The sequence below is a fragment of the Idiotropiscis lumnitzeri genome, chromosome 17, assembly GCF_059441095.1.
Source record: "Idiotropiscis lumnitzeri isolate Australia: NSW breed Sydney's pygmy pipehorse chromosome 17, RoL_Ilum_1.0, whole genome shotgun sequence".
Taxonomy (NCBI): Eukaryota; Metazoa; Chordata; class Actinopteri; order Syngnathiformes; family Syngnathidae; genus Idiotropiscis; species Idiotropiscis lumnitzeri.
In genome coordinates, this window is record NC_142407.1 from 9,927,878 (window position 1) to 9,945,900 (window position 18,023).

Here is an 18,023-nt window from a genome sequence, read left to right on the forward strand (position 1 = left end):
CAATCCCAGTTATCTTCAGGCAGTAGGCGGGGTACACCCTCAACTGGTTGCCTGCATCGCAGGGCACACAAAGACCATACAACCATCCGCGCTCAAAATCACGCCCAGGGATAATTTAGTATTCAATCAACCTATCATGCGCGTTTTTGGAATTTGGGAGGAAACCACGTAGGCACGGGGAGAACATGCAAACTCCACACTGGAAGACCGGAGCCGGAATCTGCACTGTGAGGCCATCGTGCTGACCAGTCGGGCGCCGTAGAAGCACTAATAATACATTTAATGTGTTAATACTGACACAGGTCCCTTTGTGTGCTCTGTTAGCAACGTCATCACCGCGCGACATCTGCGCGGTCCATTCCGTGTTGAGGGTGTTATTATTCAGCCGTCTGGCCGTGTCCACTCCACCGAATTATCGCCACACATTTAGCGACTTTATTTTTCTATTTTTATTTCGTCTTGGCTGACGCGGGGTTCTTGTCTTAAAAACATGGAGCCAGCAGAGGCCGCCGACGATAAAACGACGACAGCGGGCTCGGCGCTGTCGGCGGCGCAGAGGCGAGCGGAGATCCGTAGGAGGAAGCTGCTCATGAATTCCGAGGACAGAATGAACAGAATTGTAGGCTACGCCAAGAACGAGGCTGACAATGACGGTACGTTGTTTTACACTTTACATTTGGAACACTAGCTTTAGCTTTAGCTGTAGCTGGATCTGCCGCCACCTATTGGGCGACGCCGTTGTGACGTCACAACAACATAACGCAGTCCTTTATGATATCACTTTCGATCAAAGACGACATTAAAATTAACGACCCATACAACTGGGCGTGTACTATTGTTTTTGAAAGACTAGTCTGCGGGTCGTGACAAGCATTTTTTAGTATGTAATGATGTCACACACAAAGAACCCGAATGTTCGACCTTTTTTTGTTATTCATATCTATCTATCGAATCCATTATCCGAGCCCCTTCTCACAAGCTCACAAGAGTCTGGGGTGTGCTGGAGCCTATCCCAGCTGCTTACGGACAGTAGACACCCTCGACTGGTTGCCAGCCAATCGCAGGGCACATCAAGATGAACAACCACGCACCCTGACAATCACACCTAGGTCCAATTTAGTGTTCCATCCAGCTACCATGCAAGTCCTTGGAATGTGAGAGGAAACCGGAGTACCTGGAGAAAACCCACGCAGGCCCGGGGAGAACATGCAAACTACTCACAGAAGGCGTGATATGTTAAATTTCAAAGTGTGTTGGTTGTCATCAATATCCAGGAGGGTCACCATGGTGGCCACCAGAACCCCGTTTCCACCTTGACCTTGACCGGACAGAGGCGTGGTCTTCCTCCCAACCCTCCCCGAGACCGTCCCCCTTCCTGCCTGAGGCAGTTAGCCTGTCCCGCGGTGCCACCCCGGAGAGGAGAGACTCACCACTGCCAGACGACGCAGCAGTGACGACGGATAGCCACCTCCGAGGCGTCCGGCAGAGGCCCAAGGCAGAGCTGGTGGCGGGAGACGACCCCAGCGGCCTGCAGCGTTACCTTTCCCGGTTTGACGACGCCATGAAGCTGAGGGGCCAGCTGGCCAATGAGAAGCCGGCGCAGGACAGTGAAGCAGATGGCGAGGAGTTTGACCCCTTTACTGTCTTCAGGCTGGTTTGCAGCGTCCTCCTCGCCATTTTTGTCAGAGTGTTTGTCTGCAAGTATCTGGTGAGTTGTCACATTTAGCATTTATTTTGAGACATTTTAGCAGTGATGTGACGCTTTCTTTGTCCTTTTTTGTGACTTTAGTCGATATTTGCTCCATTTCTGACACTGGAACTGGCCTTTATGGGTTTGTCCAAATACTTTCCTAAGGTGAGTTTGCATACTCAATATTAAACTGAAAAAAAAATGTGATTATAGTTTTTATTTAGTTTTGACTTTTAAGTTTCTTTTAATTAGTCTTCAGAGCGGGTTTGTTCATTATTATCTTTATTTTTTCCAAAATGCTTTGGTTTAGTTTATGTTCTTTTTTGATATTTGGAGTGTTAGTCAGGCAGAAAAAAAAAAATACACTTAAAATAATTTGGTCACATGACGTTCGCATCTGATGGCACTTTGATGTTTATTTAAGTCGATACGATAGCAACTATCAGCTTCCTGAGATGGCTGAAAACAATTAGATTATTCGACAGAACAATATTGATCAGAATATAGTGTTTAGCCCAGTTGGGGCAAGCACATGTATTTTTTTTGTAACATTGTCTCAAACACTTTTGACCGCCGTGGTTCCAGGTAGAGAAGAAGGCACAGACCACAGTGCTGACCGCGGCCCTGCTGCTATCAGGCATCCCCGGCGAGGTCATCAACCGCTCCATGGACGCATACCGGCGCATGGGCGACGTCTTCGCCGACCTCTGTGCCTACTTTTTTACCTTCATCCTCTCGCATCAAGTCCTGCTGCTCGTCGGCTCCGAGGCCAGCGAGCCGGGCGGGGGAACTCCCTCCCTGACGGAGACGCCACAGTGACCGACCTGAACCCTCTCCCGCTTTCCCCGCCGCCTGTCTAGGCAGCAAGGCGTGTTTGTGTCTCTCTTCCTTCATGGTACAAGTGAGAGCTTTCCAACGCAGTAAACTGGATGGACATAATTGATGAGGATTGTGAGGGGAACGTACTTGTTGTTTTAGTGGGAATGCATTTGTTCCTTGACTTGCGAGCGCCCCAGCTCATACGTTTTTGCAGTTGCGAGCCGTCACTTGGTCAATTTTGCGAGACAGATTTTGCATCACGAGCGTGCTCAGAATACCCAGAGGCTCGAAAGAAATGGAGTAGTTACGGTACCGTATGTGGGCAGGGAGAGCCACAGTCGTCGGTGCACTTGATTAAACAGGACAAACAGTCAAACACTTAAGACAAAATCTTTAGCCTAATAGTGAAGCTGCCAATGTTATTTTTGAAAGCTTTGGGGAAAGAAACTATCTTCGCAAGTATCTATTTATTTTGTTTGTGTTATTGTAACCATGAGTTAAAAACGACAAATATGCTTTTAGGCGAACAAAATAAACACTCACCAGGAGCTGCTGTTGGCCATAGATCACAGCTGTGCTCACGCTAAAATAACCAGTCAATGCAACTGCAGCTCTTGATGTCACACACTAAGTAATGCCCCTTAAAGGCAGTGTTTACAGTAATTCCGCAGTTCATTTATCTATGATTCTTTGGTTTATTTATGCAATAAAGTCAGTGCTATTTTTCTTCATTAAAAAAATCCATAATAAAAAAAAATGTGGCATTTTTGGGCAGGGACTGGATTGGATTATAGTTTGCACTTTGCCACCCACTGATTCATCGATATGTGAACAACCACTGTTTTTTGTAGAAAACCATTGTAATGGCTTTTCTATTAATTTCAATGGTCTAAATTGAGTTATGAGCGTGGTCTCGGGAGGAATTAAACTCGTAAGTCAAGGTGCCAGCGTATGCTTTTTGTGTCACGCTTCTGCCTTAAGTGTTTTCTATATACTCGCCAATGCCTCTCTTTTTAATATCCTGCGCGTTAATTTATTATTGTGATGATTTTTCACATGTTAATGACATGCATGTTTTATCTGGAGACGAGATGAGTTTACTTGAGCTGTTATGTGGACTGCATTTTGCCCTTGAAAATACATAATGCATAATAAACATGAACTAATTTAGTGTAGACATGGTACAAGCATTAAAATTGTTAAGCCAAATGAATACCACTTGTCTTCTTTTAGTTTTTGATTTTCAACATTTTAATATATCATACTTATTCTTAGCACTAAATACAAACTTTGATGGAGCAAATTATTTAATATATATTTATAACATTTATTCTTTTACTAATCTGGTATTTTATATAAAATAGATAATTTTAAAGGAATCAATCATTTACGCTCTTACTTTATGATAATTTTATTCGATTTTTTTTTTATAAAATATTGAATGTATGTGTAACATACTGCAACATATTTAACATTTTTGAAGTACATTAACTCTTTTGATGAGATAAATGAATAATGTACATACAAAAAATATCACTCGCCTCTTGGTGGCACCCTTCACAGTGAGGGTGCATTGTTTCCAAAACCGGTGTCGCACTTTAGTAGCGTAACAGACTTGAACAGAACTTCCGGGAAGGCGCCGCATCGACGTCAAACACTTGTTGGCAACTCATTGGACTTGTTTTAGCACGTTACAATGGGTCGCGAGTCGCGGTACGTACGAAAGTGTGTTTCATTTTTTTCATCTTTTTCTCTAAGTTATTTGGAATAGTCCCGCGCCGCTCTTTAACGAGACCATTGAGAAAGCTAATGTTAGCATGCTATTCACGCCGTTGTGGCGTCATTACCACAAGCAGACATTGCCCGCCAAGTTTCGCTCGCATATCAACCAGCACAATTTTCACAGGCTGGTTTACACGTTAGTCATGAAACCCATATGTTTCTGTTGTTGTTTAGGCATTACAGGAAGCGCTCGGCGTCTCCGCGGCGGTCCGGTAGCCGCTCGAGGAGTCGCTCTCCGGACAAGCGCTCCAAGAAGGACGACCGGGACCGAAGCCGGAGGGAGAGGTCGCGCAGCCGAGACAGACGCAGGTCTCGCTCCCGATCCCGTTCGCGAGACAGAAAGCGAGCCAGGTGAGTCCAAAGGTCACCTGCAAATTGATTCTTTATTTGCAACATATTTAAAAAAAAATGAAATAAAATTAGAAATAAAAAATGAATTCATGAATAGGTCAAACAATGACTAATAAATAATCAGAAATTTCAAAATATTACAAGCCAAAGCAGAATTTCAATGATAGACGTTTGAATTCGCCACTCATGTCATCAACCAACAATCCCTCCATTCTTCTACAAATGCACCTAATTGCGAAAGTTCTGTTTTGCAATCTTTATTGAGTTAAGGAACATACGTCCATATCAAAATGATTAAACAACACAGGCGGGAGGAGAGAAATTCTCGTTATCAAGCTTGAAATACAGTCAGTGTTTTTTTTTAGTTTGTTGGCTAAAGAGGAAAGTATTATAAACAATGTTATAGCAGCCTCCCTTGTTCAGACTGCAAATGAGCGGCACTTGTGCAAAATCACCATTGACAAATAGTACCATACACACCCCCAAACAGTGAACACCTGAAAAGAGTTGATTACATTTTAATAAATTTGCACAGCACTTCATCACCAACTTTCCTTATAACTTTTCAATCAATGTGTGTGGTGCATGCAGTGGAAACAACAAACACAGCCAATTGGAAAAATTATGACGCATTTTAACAATAGGCAGCTCACAAAATATTTACTTGGTTATTTTCACACTTAATGAATCGGCAGCCCTCCCAGAGAAACAAAATCTGCATACAAGTTAATGAAAATAATACTTTCCCATAAAGTGTCCTCATTCTTTTTCTGTGCAGACGCTCCAGGAGCAGGGAAAGGAGGAGGTCCAGAAGCCGAGAACGCAAGAGGTCGGGCAGTCGAGGCCGAGCCAAGAGGTCGCGCTCAGCTAGCCCCAACAAAAGCAGAAAAACTGATGAAAAGTCAGGCTTCTTCCCCACCAAATATATTTGCGTCATACTTTGGCAAGCTCTAATTTAGTCCCCCCCCCCTTCTTCTTTGCAGGTCGAAGAGCAAAGAGAAAGAAAACCTTGATGTTGTATCGGACAAGAAGAAAATCAAGGAGGAAAAGGAGGAGGAGAAAGTTGAGGATGTAAGTTTTGTGAAAAAACAGCTTTAGCGGTCACAAAGAACATTTCAGTCTACAAATATTCAATAGCTGCAGCCCTACAGAACAAGTATGACAACCGTGGACTCGTGCGCCCACAGCCGCAGGACTTTGACCAGAATAAGCTAGAGGAGGAGATGAGAAAGCGGAAGGAGCGCGTGGAGAAGTGGCGGGAGGAGCAGCGCAAGAAGGCTATCGAAAACATCGGCGAGATCAAGAAGGAGCTGGAGGAGATGAAGCAGGGCAAGAAGTGGAGCCTCGAAGACGACGACGGTGAGCGCTCTCAACACACAACGCACGCCTAACACTTTGTCGCCTCTCAACACGGACGTCCTCATTGCAGACGATGACGAGGACTTGCCCGTCCCGATGGAGGCGGACGATGATGACGAGGAGGACGGCGATGGCAAAGGGGAGGTCAAGGAGGGCGAGGCCAAGGAGGAGAAGATGGACGAAGGCGTGACGGACCCGGACGCCACCGCCGAGAAGCAGGATGAGGAAGACGACATCGACCCGCTGGATGCCTACATGGAGGAGGTGAAGCAGGAGGTGAAGAAGTTCAACATGGGAGGCGTCAAAGGAAACGACAAGGTAGGTGGAAGTTTAGAAAAATGAACCAAATTGAACAGGAAGTCAGACATTTTGGCTCAAATTCCTCCATTAGCTCACTTTGGAAGTTTGAAAAATTCAGCCCCTAAGTCCAATATTGACACCAAATTAGGTGATCATGCCGATGACAAAAAGATGCATGAAAAGGTCTGAAGGGCCCTGCTGCAAACCGAACAGGAAATCAGCCATTTGGATTTGAAGGAGTCATTTTGGGCCATTTTTCTTCAGTTAATGCCTTCTGGAAAGTTCAGATTTTTTGTTTGCCTAGACCATCTAATGCAGTCAAAGTTTTAACATTTGGAGTATTCTCATTGAAAGTGTTTAAAGGCTTGCTTCTCGCTGCTTGAGTTATTTAATTATCGTTATCAACAGAAGGGGGCAACAGTAACCAAAGTGGTGACAGTGGTTAAAACCAAAAAAGGACCTCACACTCACAAGAAGAAGGGCGAGCTGATGGAGAACGACCAGGATGCCATGGAGGTAAAGTGGCATTTTTGTGCAGGCGGTGCGTTCCAGAAACTTAAATAATGTTTCCAATGCGTCATGCAGTACTCGTCGGAGGAGGAGGAAGTTGACTTGCAGACGGCGCTGACGGGCTTTCAGACGAAGCAGAGGAAGATCCTGGAGCCCGTTGACCACGGCAAGATACAGTACGAGCCCTACCGCAAAAACTTCTACGTGGAGGTGCCCGATCTGGCCAGAATGTCCCCCGAGGGTCCGTACATGTCAGAACGTCCGTTTGAAGTTTTGGTACAGAATGATTCTAACGCGTTGGTGATCTGTTCTAGAGGTGATCACCTACCGGATGGAATTGGAAGGAATTACGGTGAAGGGGAAAGGCTGTCCCAAGCCCATCAAGACTTGGGTGCAGTGCGGCGTGTCCATGAAGATCCTCAATGCCCTCAAGAAGTTAGTATCAACGCTGAAAAGAGGGGGGGCGTTACAGTCCACTTGCATCAAGGCCAAATGTATGGGTGACTCCGCCCGTCCAGCGGATGGGGCTCTCCTGGGGGGAAAAAAAAGAAAGAAACGTGCTTGTAGCAATGACACCACAGTTGTGTAATATTGCGCTACTACTCGACTGTAGTGAATTGAATGATTTTAATCTCTCTAACCATTAAAGGCAAAGCTACGAGAAGCCCACCCCCATCCAGGCCCAGGCCATCCCCGCCGTCATGTCGGGTCGAGACCTCATCGGCATCGCCAAGACGGGCAGTGGCAAAACCATCGCCTTCCTTCTGCCCATGTTCAGACACATCATGGACCAGAGGCCTCTAGAGGAATCCGAGGGGCCCATCTGTAAGAGATGCACTTTTTTTTTTTTTTCTTCAAAATTTGTACTCTTTCAAACCTGCCGTGTAGAAAATGGAGAGAAGAAACCTGTTGTGTTGTTGTTCTCCCTTAGCCGTGATCATGACGCCCACCAGAGAGCTGGCCCTGCAGATCACCAAGGAGTGCAAGAAGTTCTCCAAGTCGCTGGGACTCAGGGTGGTGTGCGTGTACGGGGGCACGGGTATCAGCGAACAGGTAAAAAAATGCTGGATCAATGAATCAACTGGAAATGATTCCGACATTCATGAGTTGCTGTGACCTTTCCTGCCAGATTGCAGAGCTGAAGCGAGGGGCCGAGATCATCGTGTGCACGCCGGGAAGAATGATAGACATGTTAGGCGCCAACAGTGGTGAGTCCTCGCATGTTTTGATTATCGATAAATACCGGTACCTTTTGTCAATGGACACTAAAGAAAATCAATTCATTCCAGTAAATTGCGGAGGTCCAATTAAAAAGCATGTCTCTCCACATCTTTATAGACTCTTATTTTTTTTTTCTAAATTTGAAGATCGTTCAGCCCTCGTACCTGACGCGTTTTTACTGACAGAGATGTAAACATGTTCCATGAGTGTCGCTGTATTGCAAATGTGTGTTTATAAACGTGTACATAATTGAAAAGTGAAATGAGCAAAGGTGCTTTTTACGCTGGTTCTGTGGCTTCCACACATGCGAGGTAATCTGCAATATGTTTTTTCCCCTTCTTTAGGTGAAAAGGCGTACGGTCAGATAATGCTTGAATGGGGCTCCAACTCTTTTTTTGTATCTTGAGGCTGTTTTCTGACTTTTTCAGGTCCCTCACCAAGATGGTACGAGAGAGACAAAAATGAGCCACATTTGAAAAGTTTACAAACTTTCCACCTTTAAGTAGTTCACGGCACATATGTTGATTGTTGTACCGAATTAATGAACTTCATGTGTGGGATGTTCAGACTTGCCTGATGCGTCTCTACTTTGACGTGTAGGTCGCGTCACCAACCTTCGCAGAGCTACGTACGTGGTCCTAGACGAGGCGGACCGGATGTTCGACATGGGCTTTGAGCCGCAGGTGGGCGCCGTATAAACCCTACAGCTATTTACATGCGCAATTTTCAGCAATTTGTGGCAATGTGACCCTTGCGCCTAGGTCATGCGTATCGTGGACAACGTTCGTCCAGACCGGCAGACGGTGATGTTCTCCGCCACCTTCCCCAGAGCCATGGAGGCACTGGCTCGGAGGATCTTGGCCAAACCACTGGAGATCCAGGTTGGCGGACGCAGTGTGGTCTGCTCAGACGTGGAACAGCACGTGGTGAGTGTCCAGGATGTGCAATGCTCAAAGTTTCCTTCATTTTTCACAACTGTCAAAAAGAAAGTGTGTATGTATTTATATATATATTAATATTTTAACACATTTTTTTCCCCCTTTTCCTACAGCTGGTGATTGAGGAGGACAAGAAGTTCCTGAAGCTGCTGGAAATCCTGGGCCACTATCAGGAGAAGGGCTCGGTCATCATTTTCGTGGACAAGCAGGAGCACGCCGACGGTCTCCTCAAAGAACTGATGAAGGCCTCGTACCCCTGCATGTCCCTGCATGGAGGTACCGCGACCACTCCTGCGTCTCACCTTTCACTTTCTTCTCACGTCACTTTGTGGTCTTCCTTGGCAGGCATCGACCAGTACGACCGCGACAGCATCATCAACGATTTCAAGAACGGTGCCTGCCGCCTGATGGTGGCCACATCAGTGGCAGCGCGAGGCCTGGACGTCAAGCAGCTCATTCTGGTGGTCAACTACAACTGCCCGAACCACTACGAGGACTATGTGCACAGGGCGGGACGCACGGGCCGAGCGGGCAACAAGGTCCGTTTCCGATGACACAATCTCAGTAAATCACAGGGCATAAAACAATGCCACTAAATCAAATTCTTTGGAATTGTCTCGGATAACATTTGGATGTCATCTCATTCATTCCAGGGATATGCCTACACCTTCATTACGGAGGACCAAGTCCGATACGCTGGTGACATCATCAAAGCCTTGGAGCTGTCCGGCTCTCCCGTCCCTTCCGAATTGGAACAGCTATGGGTCTCCTTCAAAGACCAGCAGAAAGCGGTACATAAATGCGGATAAACCAGGAAATTTTCCACCTTACTTCATGCGTCTCCATTGCAGGAGGGCAAGAGCATCAAGAGCAGCAGCGGCTTCTCTGGTAAAGGCTTCAAGTTCGATGAGACTGAGCATGCGCTGGCCAACGAGAGGAAGAAGCTGCAAAAGGCGGCACTGGGACTGCAAGATTCTGACGATGAAGACGGCGCTCTGGATGTGAGGACCTCAAATGTGTTAGAACACACAAAAGAAATTGAGTAAAGTGTGTCCAGAAGCGCAGATGTCTCTAAAAGATTAACTTGAGCAATTTTGATGGTTTGTTAAGATTTTATATTTTTTTTGATTTGCCGTAACATGCCGCTGTTTTCAAATCAGCAACACAAATTTGAAAAAGTCAACTCCACACATATCGATAATCGGGCCAAAATTGAGCAACCTCCGTCCCCCATTTCAGGTAAACCCCACACTATGAAGTTATTTTCCTTATCATGTGGGGTCTCCTTAACATTGTAAATGTCAGTTAAGACGCGAACAAATCTATGCCTGGACCCAGTCAGAGATCAATTTGTCAACTACTCTGCTTTCCATTTCTGCGCTTCCTCATATTTCGATTCCCTTTCAGATCGAGGAGCAGATCGAGAGCATGTTCAATTCAAAGAAACGCGTCAAGGACCTGATGGCTCCTGGAGCGGCGGCGGGCGCCGCTGGCTCGACGGGCACGTTGGCGGGCTCGGTCAGCGGGCTCTCGGGGCTGGGACCCACGTCTGCCGGAAACATCCAGAAGCTGGAGATGGCCAAGCGGCTGGCTCTCAAGATCAACGCCCAAAAGAATCTGGGAGCTGAAGCTCAGGTATGTTTTCAAACGAGCGAAGCCATCTCCATACAATAAATAAAAAGAAACCTTAGAAAAAAATACAGCAGACCCCAGCATATTTGTAAATTAAAATATTCACAGAATTTTGGGAGGGAACAATCCTGGTTAGCCCAGGCCTATTTGCTTTCTTTTTTTTTTTTTTTTACCCGCTCCCTATTATTTGACTTTGTTTTTCCTGACATGAAACGCTTATTAATGTTTATTTTTTTCATGATTTATTCAAATTATTTCATAGATTATGATTAAAGCAACTTTGTATGTTTGTCTTCTGTCATGATATATTTGGATTGTTATTTCCTCCAAAAAGTTGTTACATCATTTTTGGCAACCATATTTTTCCCCGTGTTGTATTTACAATACATCTCTATTTCTATAACGTTATTTTTAAACCAATGATTTATGTTTCACTGGAAAAACTTGTCTAATCTTTTAAAAACATGTAATTTCTTTCTCTTTTTTTTTTTTTTTAAACCCTTTATTTTTCCAAATCAGTGATTTGCATTCCCTGAGCTCAGCAAGCAGATGTCCCCCTTTCTTTGCAGGACGTAATGCAGCAAGCCACCAACGCCATCCTGCGCGGCGGCACCATCATGACACCGTCTGTGTCGGCCAAGACCATCGCCGAGCAGCTCGCCGAGAAGATCAACGCCAAGCTCAACTACACGCCGGTGGAGAAGCTGGAAGAGGAGCGGCAGGCGGCCGAGCAATCCGAGACGGTCAAGCGCTACGAGGAGGAGCTGGAGATCAACGACTTCCCACAGGTCGGGCGGGTGCACGCCTTGCTTCTTCAGTTTAGGGAGAATTCCTCAAGGAAATGTTTTGTTTATTATTTTTTTACCTTTTAATATGGCTCTCAGATTTTGGATATTTTTCAAAATTCCTCATTTGACCCTGTTTTCAGAGGGCGAAGAAACTCAGTGCTGGGATGTCTTGTCAATTAGAATAGCTCACCATGACACATTTTCAGAATTGTACGGCTCCTAATGTTTTAACGCTTGATGGGTTCTCAGAGACCGAACTGTTGTCACGTTTCTATAATATGCCCGCCCGATTGCGCTTTTCCGCAGACGGCCAGGTGGAAGGTGACGTCCAAGGAAGCCCTGCAGAGGATTGGCGAGTACTCGGAGGCTGCCATCACCATCAGAGGGACCTACTTCCCTCCTGGCAAGGAGCCCAAGGAGGGAGAGCGCAAAATCTACCTGGCCATTGAAAGTGCGTATTTGTCCTTTACCTCCGGCTGTGCAACTAGTCCATGTTTAACTCTCATTAACTCTTATAAATTAGTTTTGTTTTTTGTTGCGGTTTCTTGTAGTTCAAAAGATGTCCCTGCTAATGTGTTGCAGAAACAGAAGACTTTAGTGCAATCGTTTTCCCATTTTTTGAGTCAGCAGTAGTGCCCTTTTTTCACTCAAATATCCCCCCCAAAAAAATATTTCGCCTTTTTACTCATACAGATCACTTTTTCACAAAAAAATGACTCTCTGAAAAACATCCTCTGACTCCATTTTCATGTGTCTGCGTCTATTTTTTTTATTTCAAAAGTGGTACTTTATTCTCATGAAAGGCTTTTTCTCTCAAAACTCATTCACTGCCATTGATAGTTATGTCAAAATTAGAGCTGTCAAAATTAAAGCGTTAACTCTGGAGAATCATTTGCATGTTTTGAACTTAGTTAAATATTTTAACTGAGTTTGATTGACTTAAAAAAAAATGTCATAAAAAAATTTGAAAATTAATCGAAATTATTCATGGAAATTTTATTGTGATTAATTAGTTACAAAATTTAGTCGTTAGACAGCAACCATTTTCATGTCGCATGAGCTGGAATTTATTCATATGTTGAAAATATTTCACTCAAGGTATGTGGTTCCAAGCCGCAAATAGGTCACCTTGCCTCACCTGTACAACTCGGGAGGGAAATGTGTTTCACTAAAATCAGATTACTGCCTTCAACATGTCAGAGATCTTGTATATTCTAAATTGTGGTTCATTTCTAGGCGCAAATGAACTTGCAGTGACGAAAGCCAAAACGGAAATCACACGTCTTATCAAGGAAGAACTCATCAGATTAGTAAGTAGCATTTTCATAAATAATATAGTGGATTTCGTGAACATTTATTCATTAAAAACATTTTCTCTTGCAGCAAAACTCCTACCAGCCGACCAGCAAAGGACGATACAAAGTGTTGTAATGGACACTTGCTTTTCATCAATAAATATTTTTTAATTTTTTTGTTTCTCGATAAAGCTTTCTTCCCCGCTTCTGTTTTTGCAGGTTTTTCAGTGTTGTAAAAGATAGATAGATAGATAGATATCTCTTAACTCCAAATCCACAAGGCCTTACTGAATCCTTCCACTGGTTTTCCATTAGCGTCACCTTTTTTGTATAAAACAAAGGCAATCATTTAAGTAAGGATTTATTTTTTAAATGTCCCGCCCCCTTTTAATAAATCATAATGTTGGTGCCAGCGTCCTCCCCCCTTCATTCATTTGTATTAATGTGTGGCTGCAATGCAGTCTGCATTTTACATTATTTAATAGTCTACTTTGTATATTATTCATCAGTAGTGGGCTACACTGGGGTTAATATAGGCGTTTAAAACTCGCTTTGCAATCGAAATAAATCGTCACATAATAACAGGTGAACAAAATGGTTTATTTGGGGGCAACGGCTGTTTCTTAAATGTTAATATTTGACAAACATTGACTTTAGTGGGCAAATGAAACGGCATCGACTGTGGGGAAGGATGAGGAGGGGGGTAGGCAAGCAGAGACTCCTTCCGAGGGTCTCCGTTTTGCGCATGCGCACTTGACATCACTCTCGCTGCTTATTAATTTTTTATGGGAAATGGCTGCGTTTCTGGTATAAAATCCAGGGAGCTAGAAGATCAAAAATATAATATAGGCGCTTTTTTTAAGGCACAGTTCAAGTGTTGGCGTTTGAAAACAAGGCCGCGCGATGCGGTGACTGGCGCCCGCAACCCCCGGAGAGGCAAGAAGAAGAAAGCGATGTTGTGAAGGGGCAAAAATTAACCCGTTTGCTCTCTGAGGGATGAAAAATATTTATTTAATTAATATTGTTGTTACTAACTCTTTCTGCCCCGACACCAGACGACCGTTAAGCCAAGGTAACAATGTCATCCTTAAAACAAACGGTTATTGTTAAGACGGTGATTGTTTTATTATTTAGATCTCCGTTTTAAAATTTTAGCATCGATGCTAATGCCTGTAAAAAAAAGAAGAAAACATGCACTACTCGCAGTTTCGTGGCACACAAAAAGATAGAACCGTAAGCGAGAGCGGCGGACACTGAGTTTCCAATTTTTAATTTTTTTTATATTTTGTTTTTTTGTGAATGAGTGTCACCCACGCACTACAAATAAGTAGTAACAGAGCGCTACACACGCCTCCCGATATACCCATCGCTCACTTTGCTTGTTTATGTTGCTGCTAAAATGTTCAAGAAGCCCATTATGTCCCACTATGCTGTTTAATGTCGAAAGTGCTGGCACAAAACGTAAAGAAAAAAACGGATGATTTTTTTTCTGTCGTCCTAATATCGATTAACATGATTTTCAAAAATATTAACTAATCTTTATTGAGCCAAAGCACATAGTTTTCATTCGTAAAATTTCACAGCCAACCACCGAAAATGTTATAAATGGCTGGTTCACAGCCTGTGCTTACAAGCTCGTGCTGACATATTTATATACCATCTGAGGTCCATCTCATTCCACACCCTAATCCAAATAACATACACGATATGTACTGTGTAAGGCATGACATGGTATAGGAATGTCAACATGAGTGTCTGTAGCCTTCTATAGGCTATGAGCATTTGTCAATTTGCATGTTAGCCATACAAACATGCAGTGCGAATGGCAGAGAATGTGGAATGAATGTCCATAAGTGAAACATTTAGTAATTCACGTAGAAGTGCGTTGAAGTCATTTGAGTCGATTCATCCCAGAGGACGTATGTGAGTATGTGCCACTTTTTTATACTATCATCAGCAATGTATGTTTTCTAAAACTATTATATCCCACAAAAAACACTTTTTTTTTGTTTTCAATTTTCCTTTTTACCACAAGTTTAGGCAGCAAGCCGGATGTCATCTTCTGCTTATAATGAGCAACCCATTGCTTTAAATCAACAATATGAATAATTCAGACAAACATTCCTCATGATGGACTAAATACTCATTATAAAAATGTTTTCATTGAATCATGCCCATCTAACCATCTATCCTGCCCCCTCACAGAATATGATGCGCCAGATGACGAGCAGCGACTTCTGCATGAACACCCGGCCGTCGTGCCTGGCCGAGGACACCCACCTCCCCGCCACGCACTTTGACCTGTGCCCGACGCAGCCTAACAAGTTCTACCCGCCTCCTCCACCGCCGCCTTCGTCCGTTCAAATGACTCTTGCCTCCATGGCACCACAGGGCCCCGGGCTTAAACCCATGCCATGCCCCCGACAGGATGTTCTGGGCCCCGCCAAGCTCCCCGCTGCCAAAAGCGGTGACCCGGCGGCGGACAGCGGTAAGAAGAAGACCAAAGGCGCCGGGAAGACGGGGCGGCGTGGGCGCCCGCTGGGCACCACCAAGCTGGCTGGCTACCGGACCAGCACAGGACGACCGTTAGGCACCACCCGCGCTGCCGGGTTCAAAACCAGCCCCGGGAGGCCGCTGGGCACTACCAGGGCGGCGGGCTACAAGGTGAGTCCCGGGCGGCCCCCCGGTAGCATCAAGGGTCTCTCCCGCCTCAACAAACTGCCGTACGGCGCGGCGTGCAGCGGGGCCGCCTTCCCGTACCCGCTGGCACACAAGGAGATTCTCTGTGAAACCTCCTGTAAGGACAAGACCCCCACGGAGTGAGGTAACCACACTTTTAAAAAATACTTTTTTAAATCATCTTCCTTGGCATCTCTTTTCTATTATCTCACCAATGATATTTGTACACACTCCTGATGGAGAGTTGAGGAAAAAGACATTTCTGCAAACGCACGTCTTGTGAAGGCACCACGAATGTTGCGTTCAACAGTTTAGGACACTCAAACGGCAATGTTGAAGAAAGGGGATCTGTCAGTCCGGACAATGATGAAGACCAAATTTGCATGAAGTGACAGTCGGGCGTTACAAGAGCGTGGCTACATGTCGCACTTTTCTCTTTTCATTTTTTTTAACTGGTCCGGTGTGAGTGTGTGTTCATGTGACAACAATACAGAGTTCCTTTGCAGTTGTGTCCACTGATATATGTACATTTTTTAAAAATGTTTTATTATCCACTGTTAATTACATAAAAAACAATTTGTTTTTTTTTGTTATTTAGCCATGGCCATGTCTAATATAAAAATATTGCTTTGGTACAAACTACAGTAATCCCCCCACCGTGGCGGGGGTTACCTTCCAAACCGCCCCGCAATAAAATAAATATGCAATATAAAAATACTCTATTCAAAAACTCTCTAGGCATGTTTCTATAGAATTTAGGGCACTTTTGTTTTTTAGGTAGCTAAACACACTTTCCAAAAAAGTCAAACACGTAAGAACACATATATTGAGAAATACCAAGCTCGATACGTAACACAAATATAATTTCCAAAAAGTATACCGATCCATATGCGTTTACAGTATACAAATATTTTTCTGCCCGTTCGTCCGCCATTGTGCTTTTCTGCACTTTTAACATGTTTTTCCCTCACAAAATTTCAAGGAATTATGTGGTCATAAAAGTAATGTTCGCTATTCATGTATTATTTATAATCCCTGAATGTTTCTTTTTTAATTCAATTTTTCTTTTATCCCGGTCACGTTGGTCAAGCAATAATCTGGTCACGTCTTGTACTGTCCCACCTTTCATTCGAGGTAGCAGGAATATTGCACTCATGTTTCGATAAAGGTTTATACCGTGTGCGTGTGTGTGACTCGCCTGGACCAAAGAATATTACGGATGTCATTCATTTCAGCACCGGTGTTTTTAGGGTGACAACAGCAACACGAAAAGCACTTACGGCTACGTATGATTACATTCATGTTGTTTTATTAGGTACAGAGGTACCTAATAAATTGGCTGTAAAAACACTTTGTAAATGTTCCTCATGTTAAAATTGTTTTTCCTTCCTTCTTTTTTTTCCCTAATATTTGAAATGTATGTAACGTTTCTGTAGGCATATTTTGGAAGATGCAGATTACAGTATGCCATCTGATCACAAGTGGTTATCAAATGTCAGGTTGAAGCCACAAATTCTTACAATTGCATCACATCTAACAAATAAGATGGTAGGGGGAAAGGATTAGTTGAATAGGTAAAATTGGAAGATTGTTAAGACAATGCTTTTGACAGGAACATCTGTGCCGGATTTCTCTATCAAAAATTATTTCAATTTTTTTTCTTTTTTATTCAAAGTTAGCGATTTATCACCCAAATTATATATTCGTTTTTAATTGTGAAATATTTTACTCTTTGTTTCTGGTAACTATCTCCCATGATATTTTAATTTATTCAGATGCACCTGTATATATTGTAATGATAAACATTCCTGTTTTCTTATATTCGGAGGACTTAGTAGAAAGGTAGTCCACCCACCGCTGGTTTTCATGCCTTGTGAACAAAAGGACGTGAGCTCGAATGTCATTTTCATGCATGGATAAAGTCAACAGAAGTCTTCCAGGTCTAATGTAATGTTGTTCAGACTCGTTAAGACGAAAGGTGCAAGACAGTGGCTGTTGGCTTTCTGTTATCACTTTCTAATGCCCCCTTAAACTGAAACGTCAGCTCATTTTGGTCATTAGAGACATTGGGAAACGTTGACGTGGATGAACTGTGCTTGATTTGAAGTCATTTTTTTGTCGCCGCCGTCATCTGTTTAGCATCAAGAATTGTAAATTATGCCTACAAGGTTATGTTTGAAAGGTGACACGTGTGAAACAAAACAAAAAGAAAAAAAAAACTTTGTATATATTGTCGTTCATTTTACTCCTGCATGGTTGTTGTGGAATGTCCAAGAGTTGTGCAATAAAGATAAAAGTGACGTTTGTTTTTTTTTGCCCCTTCCTTTATGCAACACAGCATTTTTAATTGCTTATGCTCCCTATATGTAAACATTTGACAATAACATAATTCAGGAATATTTGGAATTTTAAAAATGCCACATGAAATGATGGAAAGCCATGTTTGAAAAATAAATAATAAATCCCCCCAAAATTCCGAAATTGAGTTCAAATGGGAAGGAGTGTGCCGAGTGTAAAGCGGTGGGATGAAAATCAGCACCTCCAAATCGGAGACCATAGTCCTCAATCGGAAAAGGTTGGTGTGCCCGCTCCAGGTCGGGGATGAGATCCTGCACCAAGTGGAGAAGTTCAAGTATCTTGGGGTCTTGTTCACAAGTGA

At 43.7% G+C, this 18,023-nt stretch overlaps 3 protein-coding genes across 4 annotated transcripts; all 3 read left to right on the forward strand.

Annotated features, from left to right (window-relative positions):
- Nucleotides 1–162: 162 nt before the first annotated feature.
- On the forward strand, nt 163–3,722 carry camlg (calcium modulating ligand). Its single transcript, XM_088278792.1, has 4 exons — nt 163–653; nt 1,275–1,708; nt 1,790–1,855; nt 2,276–3,722. Exons 1-4 carry the CDS (start codon nt 491–493, stop codon nt 2,507–2,509), a joined length of 897 nt encoding a protein of 298 aa, XP_088134918.1. The 5' UTR covers nt 163–490; the 3' UTR covers nt 2,510–3,722.
- Nucleotides 3,723–4,088: 366 nt separating this feature from the next.
- On the forward strand, nt 4,089–12,860 carry ddx46 (DEAD (Asp-Glu-Ala-Asp) box polypeptide 46). 2 transcript variants are annotated; one of them, XM_088280019.1, is made up of 23 exons: nt 4,089–4,222; nt 4,466–4,642; nt 5,421–5,543; nt 5,626–5,713; nt 5,830–6,001; nt 6,072–6,319; nt 6,710–6,817; nt 6,887–7,052; nt 7,126–7,246; nt 7,461–7,636; nt 7,743–7,864; nt 7,941–8,019; nt 8,633–8,715; nt 8,794–8,958; nt 9,084–9,246; nt 9,316–9,509; nt 9,624–9,761; nt 9,822–9,971; nt 10,378–10,605; nt 11,172–11,390; nt 11,697–11,841; nt 12,627–12,700; nt 12,774–12,860. In XM_088280019.1, exons 1-23 carry the CDS (start codon nt 4,206–4,208, stop codon nt 12,819–12,821), a joined length of 3,204 nt encoding a protein of 1,067 aa, XP_088136145.1. In that variant the 5' UTR covers nt 4,089–4,205; the 3' UTR covers nt 12,822–12,860. The 2 variants fall into 2 exon arrangements, with proteins under 2 accessions (XP_088136145.1, XP_088136144.1); XM_088280018.1 differs by having other exon boundaries at nt 4,130–4,234.
- Nucleotides 12,861–13,443: 583 nt separating this feature from the next.
- c17h5orf24 (chromosome 17 C5orf24 homolog) lies at nt 13,444–17,664 on the forward strand. Its single transcript, XM_088280469.1, has 2 exons — nt 13,444–13,757; nt 14,891–17,664. Exon 2 carries the CDS (start codon nt 14,894–14,896, stop codon nt 15,506–15,508), a length of 615 nt encoding a protein of 204 aa, XP_088136595.1. The 5' UTR covers nt 13,444–13,757; nt 14,891–14,893; the 3' UTR covers nt 15,509–17,664.
- Nucleotides 17,665–18,023: the final 359 nt, after the last annotated feature.

Excerpts from the sequence above, each read along its gene's own strand:
- camlg (XM_088278792.1), top strand. The coding sequence starts at position 491 with ATGGAGCCAGCAGAGGCCGCCGACGATAAAACGACGACAGCGGGCTCG. Across the intron at positions 654-1,274 it reads GAACGAGGCTGACAATGACG|GAGGGTCACCATGGTGGCCA; the intron begins GTACGTTGTTTT and ends ATCAATATCCAG. Across the intron at positions 1,709-1,789 it reads TGTTTGTCTGCAAGTATCTG|TCGATATTTGCTCCATTTCT; the intron begins GTGAGTTGTCAC and ends TTGTGACTTTAG.
- ddx46 (XM_088280018.1), top strand. The coding sequence starts at position 4,206 with ATGGGTCGCGAGTCGCGGTACGTACGAAA. Across the intron at positions 5,714-5,829 it reads AGGAGGAGAAAGTTGAGGAT|CCGCAGGACTTTGACCAGAA; the intron begins GTAAGTTTTGTG and ends GTGCGCCCACAG. Across the intron at positions 9,972-10,377 it reads ATGAAGACGGCGCTCTGGAT|ATCGAGGAGCAGATCGAGAG; the intron begins GTGAGGACCTCA and ends ATTCCCTTTCAG.
- c17h5orf24 (XM_088280469.1), top strand. The coding sequence starts at position 14,894 with ATGATGCGCCAGATGACGAGCAGCGACTTCTGCATGAACACCCGGCCG.